The 16,336-nt window shown below is 36.9% G+C and overlaps 1 protein-coding gene and 1 pseudogene across 1 annotated transcript in view; both read left to right on the top strand.

Moving 5' to 3' along the window:
- Tex11 (testis expressed 11) overlaps positions 1-16,336 on the top strand; it is a 271,569-nt gene that overhangs the window by 56,869 nt on the left and 198,364 nt on the right. The window contains exon 6 of the mRNA XM_046467052.2: positions 10,965-11,050. Within this exon, the coding sequence (XP_046323008.2) occupies positions 10,965-11,050 (86 nt within the window). The remainder of the gene's footprint in view (positions 1-10,964; positions 11,051-16,336) is intronic.
- Positions 8,957-9,526, top strand: LOC124108594 (short transmembrane mitochondrial protein 1-like; annotated as a pseudogene).

A 16,336-nucleotide genomic window follows, 5' to 3' on the forward strand; every position in this document is an offset into this window, starting at 1 on the left:
CCCCTATGAGATAGGGATTTAGGATAAGGAGAGAGAAATATAGAATCTTAAGGGAAACACTCTCAAGCCATTAAGATGTGGAAAACATAGTTGCAAACCTTGACCCACACCCTTGGTCCATGCCCTTGTGAAATGAGGGAAATACTCAAGTGCAGGAAAACTGGCTTAAAATTGTACAGCTCCACTCTGAATTCATCTCCAGTCCAGTCCCTGATACAGCCCTTCTATAAATATGGGACCCCCATCCCAAGTCAGGGCTGCTTCTTACTCTTGAGAGAGCCCACATTCTTCCTTGAATGTATATCTACCTTCCTAAATAAACCTCTATACATGCCTTAAAAAAAGAATGCAATCTCTTTAAAAGGTTTATTTAATACCTAAAAATCTCTCTGAGCTCTCTTATTAATTTTATTTTATTTTATTTTTTTATTTATTTTTATTTATTTTTATCTTTTTTTTTAATTGGTTGTTCAAAACATTATAAAGCTCTTGACATATCATATTTCATACATCAGATTCAAGTTGGTTATGAACTCCCAATTTTACCCCAAATACAGATAGCAGAATCACATCGGTTACACATCCACATTTTTACATAATGCCCTATTAGTAACTGTTGTATTCTGCTACCTTTCCTATCCTCTACCATCCCCCCTCCCTCCCCTCCCATCTTCTCTCTCTACCCCATCCACTGTAATTCATATCTCTCCTTGTTTATTTTTCCATTCCCCTCACAACCTCTTATATGTAATTTTGTATAACAATGAGGGTCTCCCTCCATTACCATGCAATTTCCCTTTTCTCTCCCTTTCCATCCCACCTCATGTATCTGTTTAATGTTAATCTTTTCTTCCTGCTCTTCCTCCCTGCTCTGTTCTTAGTTGCTCTCATTATATCAAAGAAGACATTTGGTATTTGTTTTTTAGGGATTGGCTAGCTTCACTAAGCATAATCTGCTCTAGTGCCATCCATTTCCCTGCAAATTCTATGATTTTGTCATTTTTTAGTGCTGCGTAATACTCCATGGTGTATAAATGCCACATTTTTTTTATCCATTCATCTATTGAAGGGCATCTGGGTTGGTTCCACAGTCTAGCAATTGTGAATTGTGCTGCTATGAACATCGATGTAGCAGTATCCCTGTAGTACGCTCTTTTAAGGTCTTCAGGGAATAGTCCAAGAAGGGCAATAGCTGGGTCAAATGGTGGTTCCATTCCCAGCTTTCCCAGGAATCTCCATACTGCTTTCCAGATTGGCCGCACCAGTTTGCAGTCCCACCAGCAATGTACAAGAGTACCCTTTTCCCCACATCCTCTCCAGCACTTGTTGTTGTTTGACTTCATAATGGCTGCCAATCTTACTGGAGTGAGATGGTATCTTAGGGTGGTTTTGATTTGCATTTCTCTGACTGCTAGAGATGGTGAGCATTTTTTCATGTACTTGTTGATTGATTGTATGTCCTCCTCTGAGAAGTGTCTGTTCAGGTCTTTGGCCCATTTGTTGATTGGGTTATTTGTTTTCTTATTGTTTAATTTTGTTTTAATTTTTTGAGTTCTTTGTATACTCTGGATATTAGGGCTCTATCTGAAGTGTGAGCAGTAAAAATTTGTTCCCATGATGTAGGCTCCCTATTTACCTCTTTTATTGTTTCTCTTGCTGAGAGAAAACTTTTCAGTTTCAGTAAGTCCCATTTGTTGATTTTTGTTATCAACTTTTGTGCTATGGGTGTCCTATTAAGGAATTTGGAGCCCGACCCTACAATATGTAGATCGGAGCCAACTTTTTCTTCTATCAGACGCAGAGTCTCTGATTTGATATCTAGCTCCTTGATCCACTTTGAGTTAACTTTTGTGCATGGCTAGAGGAGGGGATTCAGTTTCATTTTGTTGCATATGGATTTCCAGTTTTCCCAGCACCATTTGTTGAAGATGCTATCCTCCCTCCATTGCATGCTTTTAGCTCCTTTATCAAATATAAGATAGTTGTAGCTTTGTGGATTAGTCTCTGTGTCCTCTATTCTGTACCATTGGTCCACCCACCTGATCTGTCCAATTGTGAGAGAGGTGTGTTGAAGTCACCCATAATTATTGTGTTGTGGTCTATTTGATTCTTGAACTTGAGGAGAATTTGTTTTATGAACGTCGCAGCACCATTATTTGGTGCATAAATATTGATAATTGTTATGTCTTGTTGGTGAATGGTTCCTTTTAACAGTATATAATGTCCTTCCTTATCCCTTTTGATTAATTTAGTCTTGAAGTCAATTTTATTCGATATGAGGATGGCCACACCTGCTTGCTTACGAGGACCGTGTGCGTGGTATATTTTTTCCCAACCTTTCACCTTCAGCCTGTGTATGTCTTTTCCAATCAGATGTGTCTCCTGGAGGCAGCATATTGTTGGATTTGTTTTTTTAATCCATGTTACCAGCCTATGTCGCTTTATTGGAGAGTTTAAGCCATTAATGTTTAGAGTTACTATTGATATATGGTTTGTACTTCCAGCCATGTTTGATTATTTATCTTCTTCTTTTTTTTTTTTTTCAATTTAGTTTATTTCTCCATGGTTAGCTTTCCCCCTGCCCTCTGTCTTTATAGAGGCACTTCCCACTGATGGTTTTGGTTATTGTTTTTCATTTCTTCCTCGTGTAGTGTTTTGCTCAAGATGCTTTGCAATGCTGGTTTTCTGGCTGCAAATTCTTTTAGCTTTTGTTTATCATGAAAGATTTTTATTTCGTTATCGTACCTGAAGCTTAATTTTGCTGGATACAGAATTCTTGGTTGGCATCCATTGTCTTTCAGTGTTTGAAATACGTTGTTCCAGGATCTTCTCGCTTTCAGCGTCTGTGATGAAAAATCCGTTATTAACCTTATTGGTTTACCCCTGAATGTAATCTGCCTCCTTTCTCTTGTAGCTTTTAGTATTTTCTCTTTGTTCTGTATATTGGATATCTTCATAACAATGTGTCTTGGCGTTGGTCTACTGTGATTTTGTGTGCTCGGTGTCCTGTATGCATCTACAATTTGTATATCCGTTTCCTTTTTTATTTCTGGAAAGTTTTCTGTAATTATTTCTTTCAGCAGGTTACTCATTCCCTTGGTTTGAATCTCTGTACCTTCTTCTATCCCGATGACTCGTAGATTTGGTTTCTTTATGTTTTCCCATATCTCTTGGATGTTTTTCTCGTGGTTTTTAACCAGCCTTTCTGAGTTGGCTAGGCTCTTTTCAAGATGATATATTTTGTCTTCATTATCTGATGTTCTGGCTTCTACTTGCTCCACTCTGTTAGTGATACTCTCAATTGAGTTTTTAATTTGGTTTATCGTTTCCTTCATTTCTAGAATTATTGTTTGGTTTTTTTTTATAATCTCAATCTCCTGATAAAGATGCTTAACTTCTTCTTTTATCTGTCTATGTAATTCATTTTCAAAGTGTTCTTTCACTGTTTGGATTTGCTGTCTCGTATCTTCTTTAAGGTTCCATTCCATCTGTCTAAGGTATTCCTTGAGTTCTTTATATGACCATTTTTCTGCTGACTCTAGGTCCTCCTGAATATTTAGGCTGTCCTTCATTGTTTGTACTCCTTTTCTTCCTTGCTTTTTTATGCTGCTCATGTTACTTCTTGTTCTGTTTGACTGCTGAGTTACTGTTTACTCTTATAGATTTATTTGATGCTTGAGAGGAAAGATATTAGAAGGGAAGGGAAGAAGTCACTAAAGAGAATGAGAGTAGGCAGGTAGAATTCAAGGAAGGGGGAATAAGAAAATTGAAAAGAAATGAAAAGACAAAATAAACAAGAATAACAAAGATTAGATAATAAAGAAAGAAAGAAAAGACGAAAAAAAATTTTAACAAAAATAATAGCGATAATAAAAAATGAAAATTAAAATTAAAAAAAATAATAATAATAAAATAAAAAAATTAAAAAAAAATAGAAACATTGAAAAAAGTTAAAGAACAACAACAAATAAAAATTGAAAATGAAAGAAAAAGAAGAAAAAAAAGAAAAAGAAAGAAAAGAAAAAAAATGATAATAATAATAATAATAAATGCAGTCCTAGAGTTCTATTAACTTCTCTTCCAGTAGGTGGAGCTGTGCCCACTGGGCCAAGCTTCTCCTCTCAATAGGTGGGAACCATTCACTGTGCAGCAGCTCTTTCTCCTAGACTGGGCGGGTCTCCAATCCTGAGTGTCTAGGGCCTTGTCTTGTGTTTCCTCAAGCCAGGCTGCGCTCACCTGTGGTGCTCACCACAATACTGGCTACACGCCAGGTCTGCTGCTCCTGGGAGCCCTGTTTTCATGAACACCTGGGCTCACTCTCCCTGTTTGCCTCCCTCAGACCCTAAGTTTGTAGAGCTTGGGGCTGAGATCCCCCAGTGAATTTGCTTGCCCTCCTGTAGCCACACCCCCGGTAGCTGGTGCAAGAGACCTCAGTTGTCAGCACTGGTGGGAGCGGTAGCCGGGAGTTCCGCGCCGCGAGTCCCGCGCCACTCCTGATTCCCTCGGTCTGGTTATTGCGTTCACAGGAGAGCTGGGAGTGGCCCTTAAGTTTTCCCTGCTGTGTGGAGAGAGATGACTAGGGGATTACACATCTGTCGCGCTGGTTTCAATGCAGTTATCTCCTCCGCCCGTGACGCCATTTCTCTGCCATGGTGGTATCCCTTGCAAATGGTGACCGTTCATTCCCTTTGCCGGGTGACCAATGCAACGGGTGGGTCCTGACTGTCTCTCCCAATCCCCGTTTCAGTCCTGTGGCCACTGCCTATGAAGGCTCGGTTGGCTTTTACCTCTGTAAGTTCCTAAGGGCCGGCCAATTATTTCAGCGGGATCGTTAGTGCTGAGTCACACGAAGCAGGCGAACTGGAGCTTAATTGCCTCCGATTCGGGCTCTGTGTGTGTGTTCTGAGGGGCCCAGCCTGTACACCCCAGATCCACGTCAGCTCAGCATTGCCTAGTGATCCTGAGCAAACAGCATTTAGACAGTTTACGGCTCCCTATGCCCGCGCAGTTGAAGATGTCAGAGACTTGATCTCTCTGCGCCTGCCACCATGTTACATCTCCTCAATGATATTCATGTTGCCCTTACAGCTTCCTGGTATAAGCAAGTTCTTGGGATTATACAAACTGCTGCTTCTGTTTCCAGTCCAGATTTCTAGAAATGAAACCCTGCCGCTGTCGCCTCCGTCTCTGGGCTGGCCTCCGCAGCTCTTCAGCCCGGTGCCCGGCCCCAGGGGCCCAAGCGGCTACCGCCGCGGCTCTCCGTCCCCCTCCTCCGGAGCACGGGTCCCCTGGCAGGGGGGTGCAGAACGACCCCAGAGCAGGCTCTGCCCGAAGGTGCAGCGGCGAACAGGCCACCGAGATGCTCGAGGCTGCAGTCCAGCCTTCGGAGGACAGGGCTCGGCACGCAGCCCAGCTCCAACCTCTAGGTGCGGCTGCCGGACAGTGTATACAGAGCCATCAAGACAGCAAGCAGAAAGCAAATGGCGGCTCCCGCGGAGTGGATTTTCGGCACAGAAACCACAGCCCCGCCAACAATCCCAATCCACAAACTCTCCCTGTATAAAAAATATTCAAGAAAAAAAAGGCGGGGCGCACTGAGCTTTCTTTGCCTCGGATACTTACAATCCACTGCTGATTTCACATTCAGCTTCTCCGCCCGGAGCGAAGCGAAAGAGGAAGCCTATTTTTTTTTTAATTTTTTATTGTGGGTTGTTCAAAACATTACAAATTTCTTGACATATCATATTCCACACTTTGATTTCTTATTAATTTTAATAACTTAATAATTTTATAGAATCTCTTGGATTATTTACATTTACTTGTTTTTTAAAAATATTTTGTTTTAGTTGGACACAATACCTTTATTTTTATGTGATGCTGAGGATCGAACCCAGGGCCTCGCATGCGCTAGGCAAGTGCTCTACCACTGAGCCACAAAGCCACAACTCCAGTCCCACATTTACTTGTTTTTACTGTCCCTTTTTCATTGGCCCTGTTTCTCTCTCTCTCTCTCTCTCTCTCTCTCTCTCTCTCTCTCTCTCATTTTTTGGTACTGGGGATTGAACTCAGGGGCACTCGACCCCTGAGCTACATCCTCGGCCCTATTTTGTATTTTATTTAGAGACAGGGTCTCACTGAGTAGCTTAGCAACTTGCATTTTCTGAGGCTGGCTTTGAACTCACTATCCTCCTGCCTCAGCCTCCCCTGCCACTGGAATTATAGGTGTGCATCACCACGCCCAGCTATCTCTTTCAGAGTATAAAATTACTAGAGGATTGAGATCTCTCTTTAATATCTTTGTAAAGTACATGAATATTGAATTGTATATCAAACAACATGAAAAGTGACACTTGAATAATATTAAGGTAAAGAAAACTATCTTTGGGCAGTGTTAGAGGTAGTAAAGGGAAAACCAGATGTAGAGAGAAAAAAGGGCTGAATTAGAGGATTCAGGATGATGTATAACAGAATTATGCCTTTGTCAGGATGGGACTACCAATGAAGGGTTATACATTGAGAATTAAGAGTTTGTATTTTATCTGGAAGGTGGTTGATAGAACTATACTATTATGAAAGTCATGCTTTTAATTCTAAAGGTCAATGCAATTATTTAGAGTGTATGTTTTCGATGGGTTTAAGGGTTAGACAAGGGACCTGACAATTTAGAGCAGGAAATCTTATAATGAGAGGAAACAATCCAGTAAAGGTTGAAGAGAAGCTAATAGAGTGTTATTCACTTAAAATGAATTAATGAATTAAATAAACCAACTCTTTTTTTTCCTGAGACATCCTTCCTGTATCCCAAAACTAGATTAGGAATCATTTTATTGTAAGGTGTTGGTATTTAGGCAGAAGGTAATGCTCTATTATTAATCAGAGGCAGAGAGAAAAATATTTGGAAATTGGATATGTATGTTTGTATTTTAGAGCACCATGAGAAATAACTAAGGAGCTATGTGGATTATTACTGAGATATCTGAAGATTAGAGACAAATGAGTAAGGGAGGGGCTGAAAAGCAAACGTTTTAAAGCTAGGCAATTATCACTTAATTATTTCTACACTGTTATAATTGAATAAAATATAAAAATACATTATCTATAAATGTTTAAAAGACAACAAAATCAGAAGGGAAAATAGCCTGGAAACTTGGGGCTGAAAAATAATAGGTTTGCTTTTTCTGGATTTTAAAAACCTAATTTACAAAATAAGTTTCAGAAAATGAAGCTATTTAGTTAATTAAAAATAAAAAACCTTGTATTGAACTGAAATTTTGGTTATCAAACTCATTTGTATCAGCAATAACAGATTTAGTTCATTTTCCTCTATATAGTCTCATCTTGGCATTTTAAAGTAAAATGGAGCTGTCATAAGTTGAAGCTGTCATTTCCAGGCCAGTTGATGTAGCAATGACTCAAGTTTCTGGATATATCATGTATCCTGGAGTTCTCATACGTCCCTTTGTATAAGACTAGTAGTATGCTAGATTTACAGATCTGCTTTCTTAGTGATGCTTTTGTTGTATTTTCTGGCAAAGTAAGATGTTAGCATTCCATGGAAGGCTAGACTGACTTTCCATCCTTCCTTCTACTTTATTTTTGCAGTGCTGGGAATTGAACCCAAGGCCTACTGCATGGACAACATATTTCTTTCTTTCTTTCTTTCTTTTTGAGAGAGAGAGAGAGAGAGAGAGAGAGAGAGAGAGAGAGAGAGAGAGAGAGAATTTTAATATTTATTTTTTAGTTTTCGGAGGACGCAACATCTTTGTTTGTATGTGGTGCTGAGGATCGAACCTGAGCCGCACGCATGCCAGGCGAGCGCGCTACAGCTTGAGCCACATCCCCAGCCCCAACAACATATTTCTTTAAACAAATGTTTTTATTAACCTTTTTACTTCAATATCCCATTAAAAATGTTTCAGAAGGACAGAGATTTTTATCCTTTTTGTTCCATGATCTAACTATAATTCCTAGATTAATACTTACTAGATAGGAGATGCTTGGTGAATAGTTGTTACTGAAGGAATAAATGAATGGAGCAGTATTAGTAGTAAAAGCATTTTTTTAGTCATTGTATTAAAAAAATTAGTACTGGGCTGGGGATATAGCTCAGTTGGTAGAATGCTTGCCTCGCATCCACAAGGCCCTGGTTTCAATCCCCGGCACCACACACACACATTGGTACATGTCTTTTGAGAGATTTTTTTTTAAGTTAGCTTTTTTGCCACTGCCACCAAAGACCTGACAAGAACAATTAGAGGAGGAAAAGTTTATTTGGAGGCTCATAGTTTCAGTAGATAGATGGCCAACTCCATTGCTCTGGGCACAAACCATGGCAGAAGACTGTGGCGGAGGAAAGCAGCGAGGAACAGGGCAGAGAGGGAGACTACCCTCACCACTGACAGAATATATACCCCAAAGGCATTTCCGCAATGATCTACCTCCACACCCTACCTGCCTACAGTTATCATCTAGTTAATTCCTATCAGAGGAAGGATTAGGTCACTGATTAGGTTAAGGATATCATAACCCAAACATTTACCTCTTTCTTACATTGTCTCACACATGAGCTTTCAGGAAACACCTCATATTCTAAACCATAACACTTTTAGTCTTTTATAGTTTTATTGTTATAAGTTTATTATTATTTTGTATTCTTTTCTCCCCTAGGAAGTAGCATTTAATATGAGTACACTTGAAGGTATTGTGAGAGTAGAGACAAATACTGAGGAAGTTGAATAAAGGCTCAGTACACATAAATGTTCATCAAAAATTTTATTTTCCATTTTCTCTGTGTAAATTTAGTTGTAGGCCTCTGCAAGTGGGTGTGAGCTGCATTATTCCAGCATAGCTACATAGTTGGCCGGCCCTGTTTGAACCTATGCGAACTGGGGCACATAATAAGTTAAATTGTTTTTTTAATATTTATTTTTAGTTGTAGTTGGACACAATACCGGGTTTCTGTCCCTCCTTGTGTTCTCGGCCGACAGCATGCTCCAGTTCCTGCTTGGATTTACTTTTGGCAACGTGGTTGGAATGTATCTGGCTCAGAACTATGACATACCAAACTTGGCTAAAAACTTGAAGAGATTAAAAAGGATTTGGAAGCCAAGAAGAAACCCCCTAGTTCCTGATGCCCACTCCAGCCCTACGTTCTGGATACTCTGATTCTGCCGCCCCTGAGGGGCCTCCTGTAACATCTGATCCCAAAGCTTTTGTTTTCATCTCCAGCCACAGCAATTTTCTTCTTTGATAGATCCAGTGTTGCCTCAGAGCAAAAGTGGGGCCATAAGTTAAGAACTACCCTTTATGTGTCCAACAGCCTTGCCTCTTCCCCCGCCCTTCCTTCCAGCTGACTGGAATTATGGTGCTAGTTTAGCAAAGTCGCTTCTCCCCTGTTGTTTGGGATTTCTACTAGCTTTTTTCGAAAGAAAAATTAGTGAGTTTTTTGTATAGCTGATCAGATACAAATAATGCTAATTTCATAGTTTTGCAGTTATAATGGGTGCTTGTTAAACATTTGTTATTAAATTTTGTTGTTTCAAAGTAATTAAAATTAATATCTAGAATCCAGAAAAAAAAAGAATGCATTTAAATACCAATGGATTCATACGAGGCACACATTAACAAGAGTATTCTTTATTTTAAATTCATATATATATATATATATATATATATATATATATATATATATATATTAGGTCTGATGTGCTCAGGCATGCATATTGAATTTCTACTTTTTGAATGTACTGTAAGTTGAAGGGAAAGGGTTTTTTTTTTTTTTGAAGAAAGATCGGTCTTTATACATTACCTATAAATAACTTGCTTCAGATTCTCAATTGAGGATCAGCTTCTGTAGTCTTGCTCAGGTAAATCTTTTTTTTTTTAAACGCTTTATTTTATTTTTTAGTTGTAGATGGCCACAATATCTTTATTTTATTTTATGTGGCACTGAGGATCGAACCCAGGGCCTCACACATGGTAGGCAAGTGCTCTACTGCTGAGCTACAACCCCAGCTCCTCAGGTAAATCTTATAAAGGACTCCTTTATATGAGTATAATCAAATTCTGTATATGTGATTTCTTTAATTCTGGATAGGTGAGGGGGTATTTTGATAATTTATTAGAATTAAACAATTTTTCTTCTTCCATTTCTAGTATGTTGAAGGGTGAAATTTCTGTAAAATGTGGCATTAATGGAGGGACTGAGATGCTGATTAGCCTACAAAAGAGTACTTTCCTGTGGTATTCACTATTCACATATTTGTTTCTACTTTTATCTTCATGGTAATTTATAAAAAGGAAATTTTTGTTGTTGTTCAAGAAAGTCCATTAAACCAGTTATTTCTAAATAAACCTTATGACTGGATAGTTCTTTGAACATATTTTAGAATTTAGAATTTTAAAAAGTTGTCTTAATTTTGAAAAAAAGAATCATTCCTTTTCCCTCCTCAATAGTAATTTTTGTCTTTTTTTTAAGAGAGAGAGAGAATTTTAATATTTATTTTTTTAGTTTTCAGCGGACACAACATCTTTGTTAGTATGTGGTGCTGAGTATCGAACCTGGGCCACACGCATGCCAGGCGAGCGCGCTACCGCTTGAGCCACATCCCCAGTCCTAACTTTTGTCTTTGAGTCTACTTCCTACTTAACGCCTTTTCCTAGATCTGGCAACCCAAATCAATGTTTTAGCCTGTTGTTTTGCTGTGCAGTGATTGGATTTCTCCATTGAAGTTACAAAGTATGTTTCACATTCTACTACTAATCTATTGTAATTTTTAACTTGAATGTTTTGTAGTTTTCTTTATATAAATTGACAGGTTTTGATAAGGAAGTTTATTTTGATGTACAGAATGCATTGTGGACGTATTTTAAAGACATTGAGCAGCTGTTGATACTTATTTTTAACTTTAAGGAAATCATGAATCTGACATGTTATTATTATTATTTTTTTTTTTTTACTACAGACAGGATATCTTCATGTTCTCTGTTACAACTTCGGAGTAGAAACCCACAAGCATAATAAATATCAAGAAAGTTCTTTCTGGCTTAGGTAATGTAAACAAAAAAAGAATGTAAATTTAGGAAATTATAATACAGGTCTGCTAATATTTAATCTAGCATATTTTGGCAGTTTAAACCTTTTCTGACTTTGAAAGCCAACATTTTAATTTATTTACTCCTTTAACATGTATTATTTTTTTTTATTCTTACATGTTGCCAGTTGATATAAAAATAAAGATGAATTCCCTTCTTAATATATTGTAAGAGCATTAATTCCCCTCTATTTCTCCTTTGTCTCTTCATCAGGAGTATGAAAATTTGTGTTGAATTTGTTGATTTTGCTTTGGTACTTTTTTTTTTTTTGCATCAGGGATTGAACCCAGGGACATTTAACCACTGAGCCATTCTTCTGTATTTTATTAGGGCCTTGCTAAGTTGTTGAGGCTGGCTTTGAACTTGTGATCCCCCTGTTTCAGCTGCCCAAGCTTCTAGAATTACAGTTGTGCACCCCGTGCCTGGTGCTTTGGTACTTACTGATTTCTGACCACTCCTAAGTAGAAGGTGGGGAAAGGGGTGGGCAAGAGTAGAATCAGCTAAAATTACAAGTCTTGTGAATTTTGGTATTTTGATATTTGTCAAATAAATATATATTTAGTGCTTATTGTATCCTGAATACTATACTAAGATTTGTACTGCCATGCTGCATCAAGTATCAAGAGAATAATATAAAAGTATCAAGAGAATAATATAACAATACAGTAATTACATCTAAGAATCCTATCTTTCACTTGAAAATGTAGGTCCAGCACAGATTCCAACATAAAATAGTTATTTGATAATTGTTAGTTAAATGAATTTATATGAAAAGTGTGTTTTTCTGGCATTATCACTTTGAATATCAGACACTTGTGGGGTAAAAAATATCCAATCAGTTCACCACTATTAACTCTTTCTGAGTAAAGGGTTAATTCTAGTTATTTGAAGATACTCCCATGATTATTTTAACTATAGTTTTAATGATTGTGAAAATTACATTTGTCATCTAAGGAGATAAATACATGTTTCATCATTGAGATTATAGTACTTACAGCCTATATATCTCTATCAAAGTATTTGTGCAAATAACTTGTTTATGTAAAAAACTTTTTAAAGTTCAAAGATGGCTCAAACTTCGTATAAAGAACATTGCCTGACAGAGTGATCTTATGCAATTATAAAATGTACACTTGTCTCAATTTAGACTGTTTTAAATAATTGGAACATTCCTGGAATTTTAATTCTAAATCACATTTTTTAAATAAATTTGATTCTTTGAAATATACAGAAGAAGTTACCTAGTTCACCATAGGTTTTACCACAGATTTCATGTAAATGATCACCCTTATATAAAATGCATAATAACTAAGCTCTATTCCAGGATTTAACAGCATTGGGGAATAGGACACTCACAAAGTGGCATCAACTTATGAAAACAGTGGGATGCTAAGGAGGTAACAGTGGAAAGGTTAAAAAAAATGCTGGTGATATGATGGCTTCTGGAGATTTAAGACTGGAGTTAAAAATAAAGTTTATGCCCAGAATGAGGTTGCATTAGGAATCATAATAAATGTTCTCTAAGAATTGATCATAAGAATAGGGAGAGACTTGGGGCTGGGGTTGTGGCTCAGTTGTAGAGTGCTTGCCTAGCATGCATGAGGTACTGGGTTCGATTCTCAGCACCATATACAAATAAATAAAGTCCCATCAACAACTAAAAAAAAAACAATTAAAAAATTAAAATAGGGAGAGACTTGAGTGGCATTACATGTAGGTTATTTTCATATATGACATGGGTACACTTTTTTGGGGTTCTTTTTAGTTATACATTACAGTAGAATCCATTTTGACATAATTATAAAAGCATGAAATATATATTGTTCTAATCTAGTTCCCAGTGCCTCTCCTTTCCCATCCTTCCACCAAACCCCTGTTCCCTTCTCTCTACTGATCTTCCTGCCATTTATTCATAGTTTTTAAAAATTATTACATGATGGTGAGATTCACTTTGGTATATTCACATATGTACATAGGAAAGTTATATCAGATTCATTCAACTGTCTTTCCTTTTCCCATCCTTTCCCCCTTCCCTTCATTCCCCTTCATCTACTCCACTAAACTTCTATTCTTTTTTTAATCCCTCCCTCTTATTGTAGGTTAGCTTCCACATCTGTTTTTTTTTTTAAACTTTATGGAAGAAAAATGTGATGATGGTCATGACTGACATCCATATTATAAGCTTTTTATAGACATAATTTGATCAACAGTCATATTCTCATAAAATGTATATAAAAAACAATTTTGTAAACTACCACTTAGTATGATGCTTTTGTGTTTTCACTAGACTGATATTGGAGGAAACAGGAAGAACATGAAGTCTAGCCCTAGTTATTTTGTATACTTTAAATCTCTCCAAGTATTTTTCCCACATCTTTTGATGATATAAAAGTGACTGGGGGGCTGGGGTTGTAGCTTAGTGGTAGAGTGCTTGCCCAGCATGTGTAAGGCACTGGGTTCGATCCTCAGCACCACATATAAATAAAATAAAGGTATTGTGTCCATCTATAACTAAAAAAAATTAAAATGATAATAGTAAAGAAATGGCTGGGTTTGGTGGTACATGCCTGTAATCCCAGCAACTCTGGAGGCTGAGGCAGGAGGATTGTGAGTTCAAAGGCAGCCTAAGCAAAAGTGAGGTGCTAAGCAGCTCAGTGAGACTCTGTCTCTAAACAAAATACAAAATAGGGCTGGGGATGTGGATCTGTGGTCAAATACCCTTGAGTTCAATCCCTGTTACCCCCCAAAAAATTACATTGATGGGATGCCATATATTTTAATTCATGTATACACTGTATAATGTTTATATCAGATTAATATATCTCTTCAAACATTTATCATTTCCTTATGGTGAAAATATTCAAAATCCTAATTTTATTTATTATTGTAATATTGTGCTCAGAGTAGTTTTATTTACATCTATCTGTCTATTATCTATGTATGCAGTTCTGGGGATCAAACCGAGGGCTTTGTGCATGTAAGGCAAGTGCTCTACCAGTAAGCTACAACTGTAGCCCTCCTAGCCTTTTAAGATATATAGTACATAATTGTTAATCTATAGTTACTCTACTGTGCACTAGTACACCTGAACTTTCTTAGTCTTTAATTGTAACTTTTGTTCCCATTGATCAATCTTTCCTCATCCTTCTCTCCACCTTCTCCCTAGCTTCTGGTAACTACCATTTCACTCTGAACTTTTATGAGATCAACTTTTTTAGATTGCACATGAGTGAGATCATGCAGCATTTGACTTTCTGTGCACTATTATGTTGAATAAAAGTAGTGAGAGGGGGCATCCTTGTCTTGTTCTAATGAGAAAGTCTTCAGCTTTTCCTCATTGGCTTATTTCCGCTTGACTTACTTCACTTAACATAATGGCCTAGGTATCTGTCCATGTTGTCACAGTGATGGGGTTTCTTTCTTTTTTATGGCTGAATATTATTCCATTGTGCATATATATCACATTTTCTTTATCCTTTCATCCACTAATGGAAACTTAGCCCATTTCTGTCTTTTTTGCTATTGTGAATAGTATTGTGATAAACACAGTTGTCTCTTTGACATAACCAAATTCATTTCCTTTGGATATATACCTAGTAGTGGAATTGCTGGGTCATATGGTAGTTCTATTTTTAATTTTTTAAGAACCTTCATACTGCTTTCTATAACAGATGTACTAATTTACATTCACAACAACAGTGTGAGAGGATTGCCTTTTTTCCACATCTTTGCCAATCCTTGTTAATTTTTTACTTTGTGATAATAGCCGTTCTTACTGGAGTGAGGTATATCTCATCTGTATTTCAGTGATGATTAGTGATGTTGAGCATCATTTCATCTACCTATTGGCGATTTGTATGCCTTCTTTTGAGAATATATATTTAGGGTCCTGTTGTGGTTCCATACAAGTTTTAGGGTGGTTTTGTCCTGTTCTGTGAAGTTCTGTGAAGAATGTTATTGGTATTTTGAATGGGATTAAATAAAATGTGTATATTACTTTAGTAGTGTGGATATTTTAACAATATTGATTCTTCCATTCCTTAAGCAAGGAATGTCTTTCTATTTTTTTTGCCCTCTTTAATTTCTTTCTTTATGTTTTTCATTTTAGACCTCTTTTAAAACCTCTTTGATAAAATTTGCTCCTAGATTTTGTATCTATTATAAATGGGACTGGCTGTCCTGATTTCTATTTCAGATAATTCAATATTGGCATATAGCAATGCTGCTTATTTTGTATGTGAATTTAGTATCCTGCAACTTTTCTAAATTAATTTATTACTTCTAATAATCTTTTGGTGGTGTCTTTAAGGTTTTCTGTATATAAGAATCATATCACCTGTGAATGATGACAATTTGACTTCCCCTTTTCCAGTTTGGGTACTCTTTCTTCCTCTTGCTTGATTGCTCTGATTAGGACTTCCAGTATTATGTTGAATAAAAGTAGTGAGAGGGGGCATCCTTCTCTTGTTCTAATGAGAAAGTTTTCAGCTTTTCTTCATTCAGTAGTATTAGCTATTGGCTAATTATAAAGTCCGTTTATTATTTTAAGGTACATTCCTGATATACCTAATTTATTCAGCATTTTATCAGGAAGGGATGTGGAATTTTATCAATGCCTTTCTACATCTATTGAGAAGATAAATGTCTCTCATTTTGTTGATGTGGTGTATCATATTTATTGTGTATGTTGGACCATCCTTACATCAGTGGGATGAATCTAACTTAATCATGGTGACTAATCTTTTTTAATGTGCTGTTGGGTTTAGCTTGCTAGTATTTTCTTTTCTTTTTATTTTTTTATTATATAACAGGGCCTCGCTAAGTTGCTGAGGATGTCCTCAAACTTTCCATCATCCTGTCTCTGCCTCCCAAGTCACTGAGATTATAGGCATGTGCCACCATGCCTGGCCCTTGCTAGTATTTTCTTGAGAATTTCTGCATCTATATTCATTAATAATATTGGTCTGTAGTTTTTTGTTGCTGTTGTTTCCTTGTCTGTTTTATTTTTTTAATTAGGGTAATGCTGGTCTCAGAGAATGTGTTTAGATAAATTCCCTCATTCAATTTTTTGGAATAATTTAAGAAGATCTAGTGTTAGTTCTCCTTTAAATGTTTGGTAGAATTCAACAGTGAAGCTTTCTGGTTCTGAGATTTTAATTGATGGGATTTTTTAGTACTGATTTAATTTTATTACTTCTTATTATTCTGTTCAAGTTTTCCGTTTCTTCATTATTCAATCTTG

The sequence above is a fragment of the Marmota monax genome, unplaced genomic scaffold (assembly GCF_021218885.2).
Source record: "Marmota monax isolate L192 unplaced genomic scaffold, Marmota_monax_Labrador192_F-V1.1 WCK01_AAM20220418_F8-fsc00284, whole genome shotgun sequence".
In the NCBI taxonomy this organism is placed as follows: Eukaryota; Metazoa; Chordata; class Mammalia; order Rodentia; family Sciuridae; genus Marmota; species Marmota monax.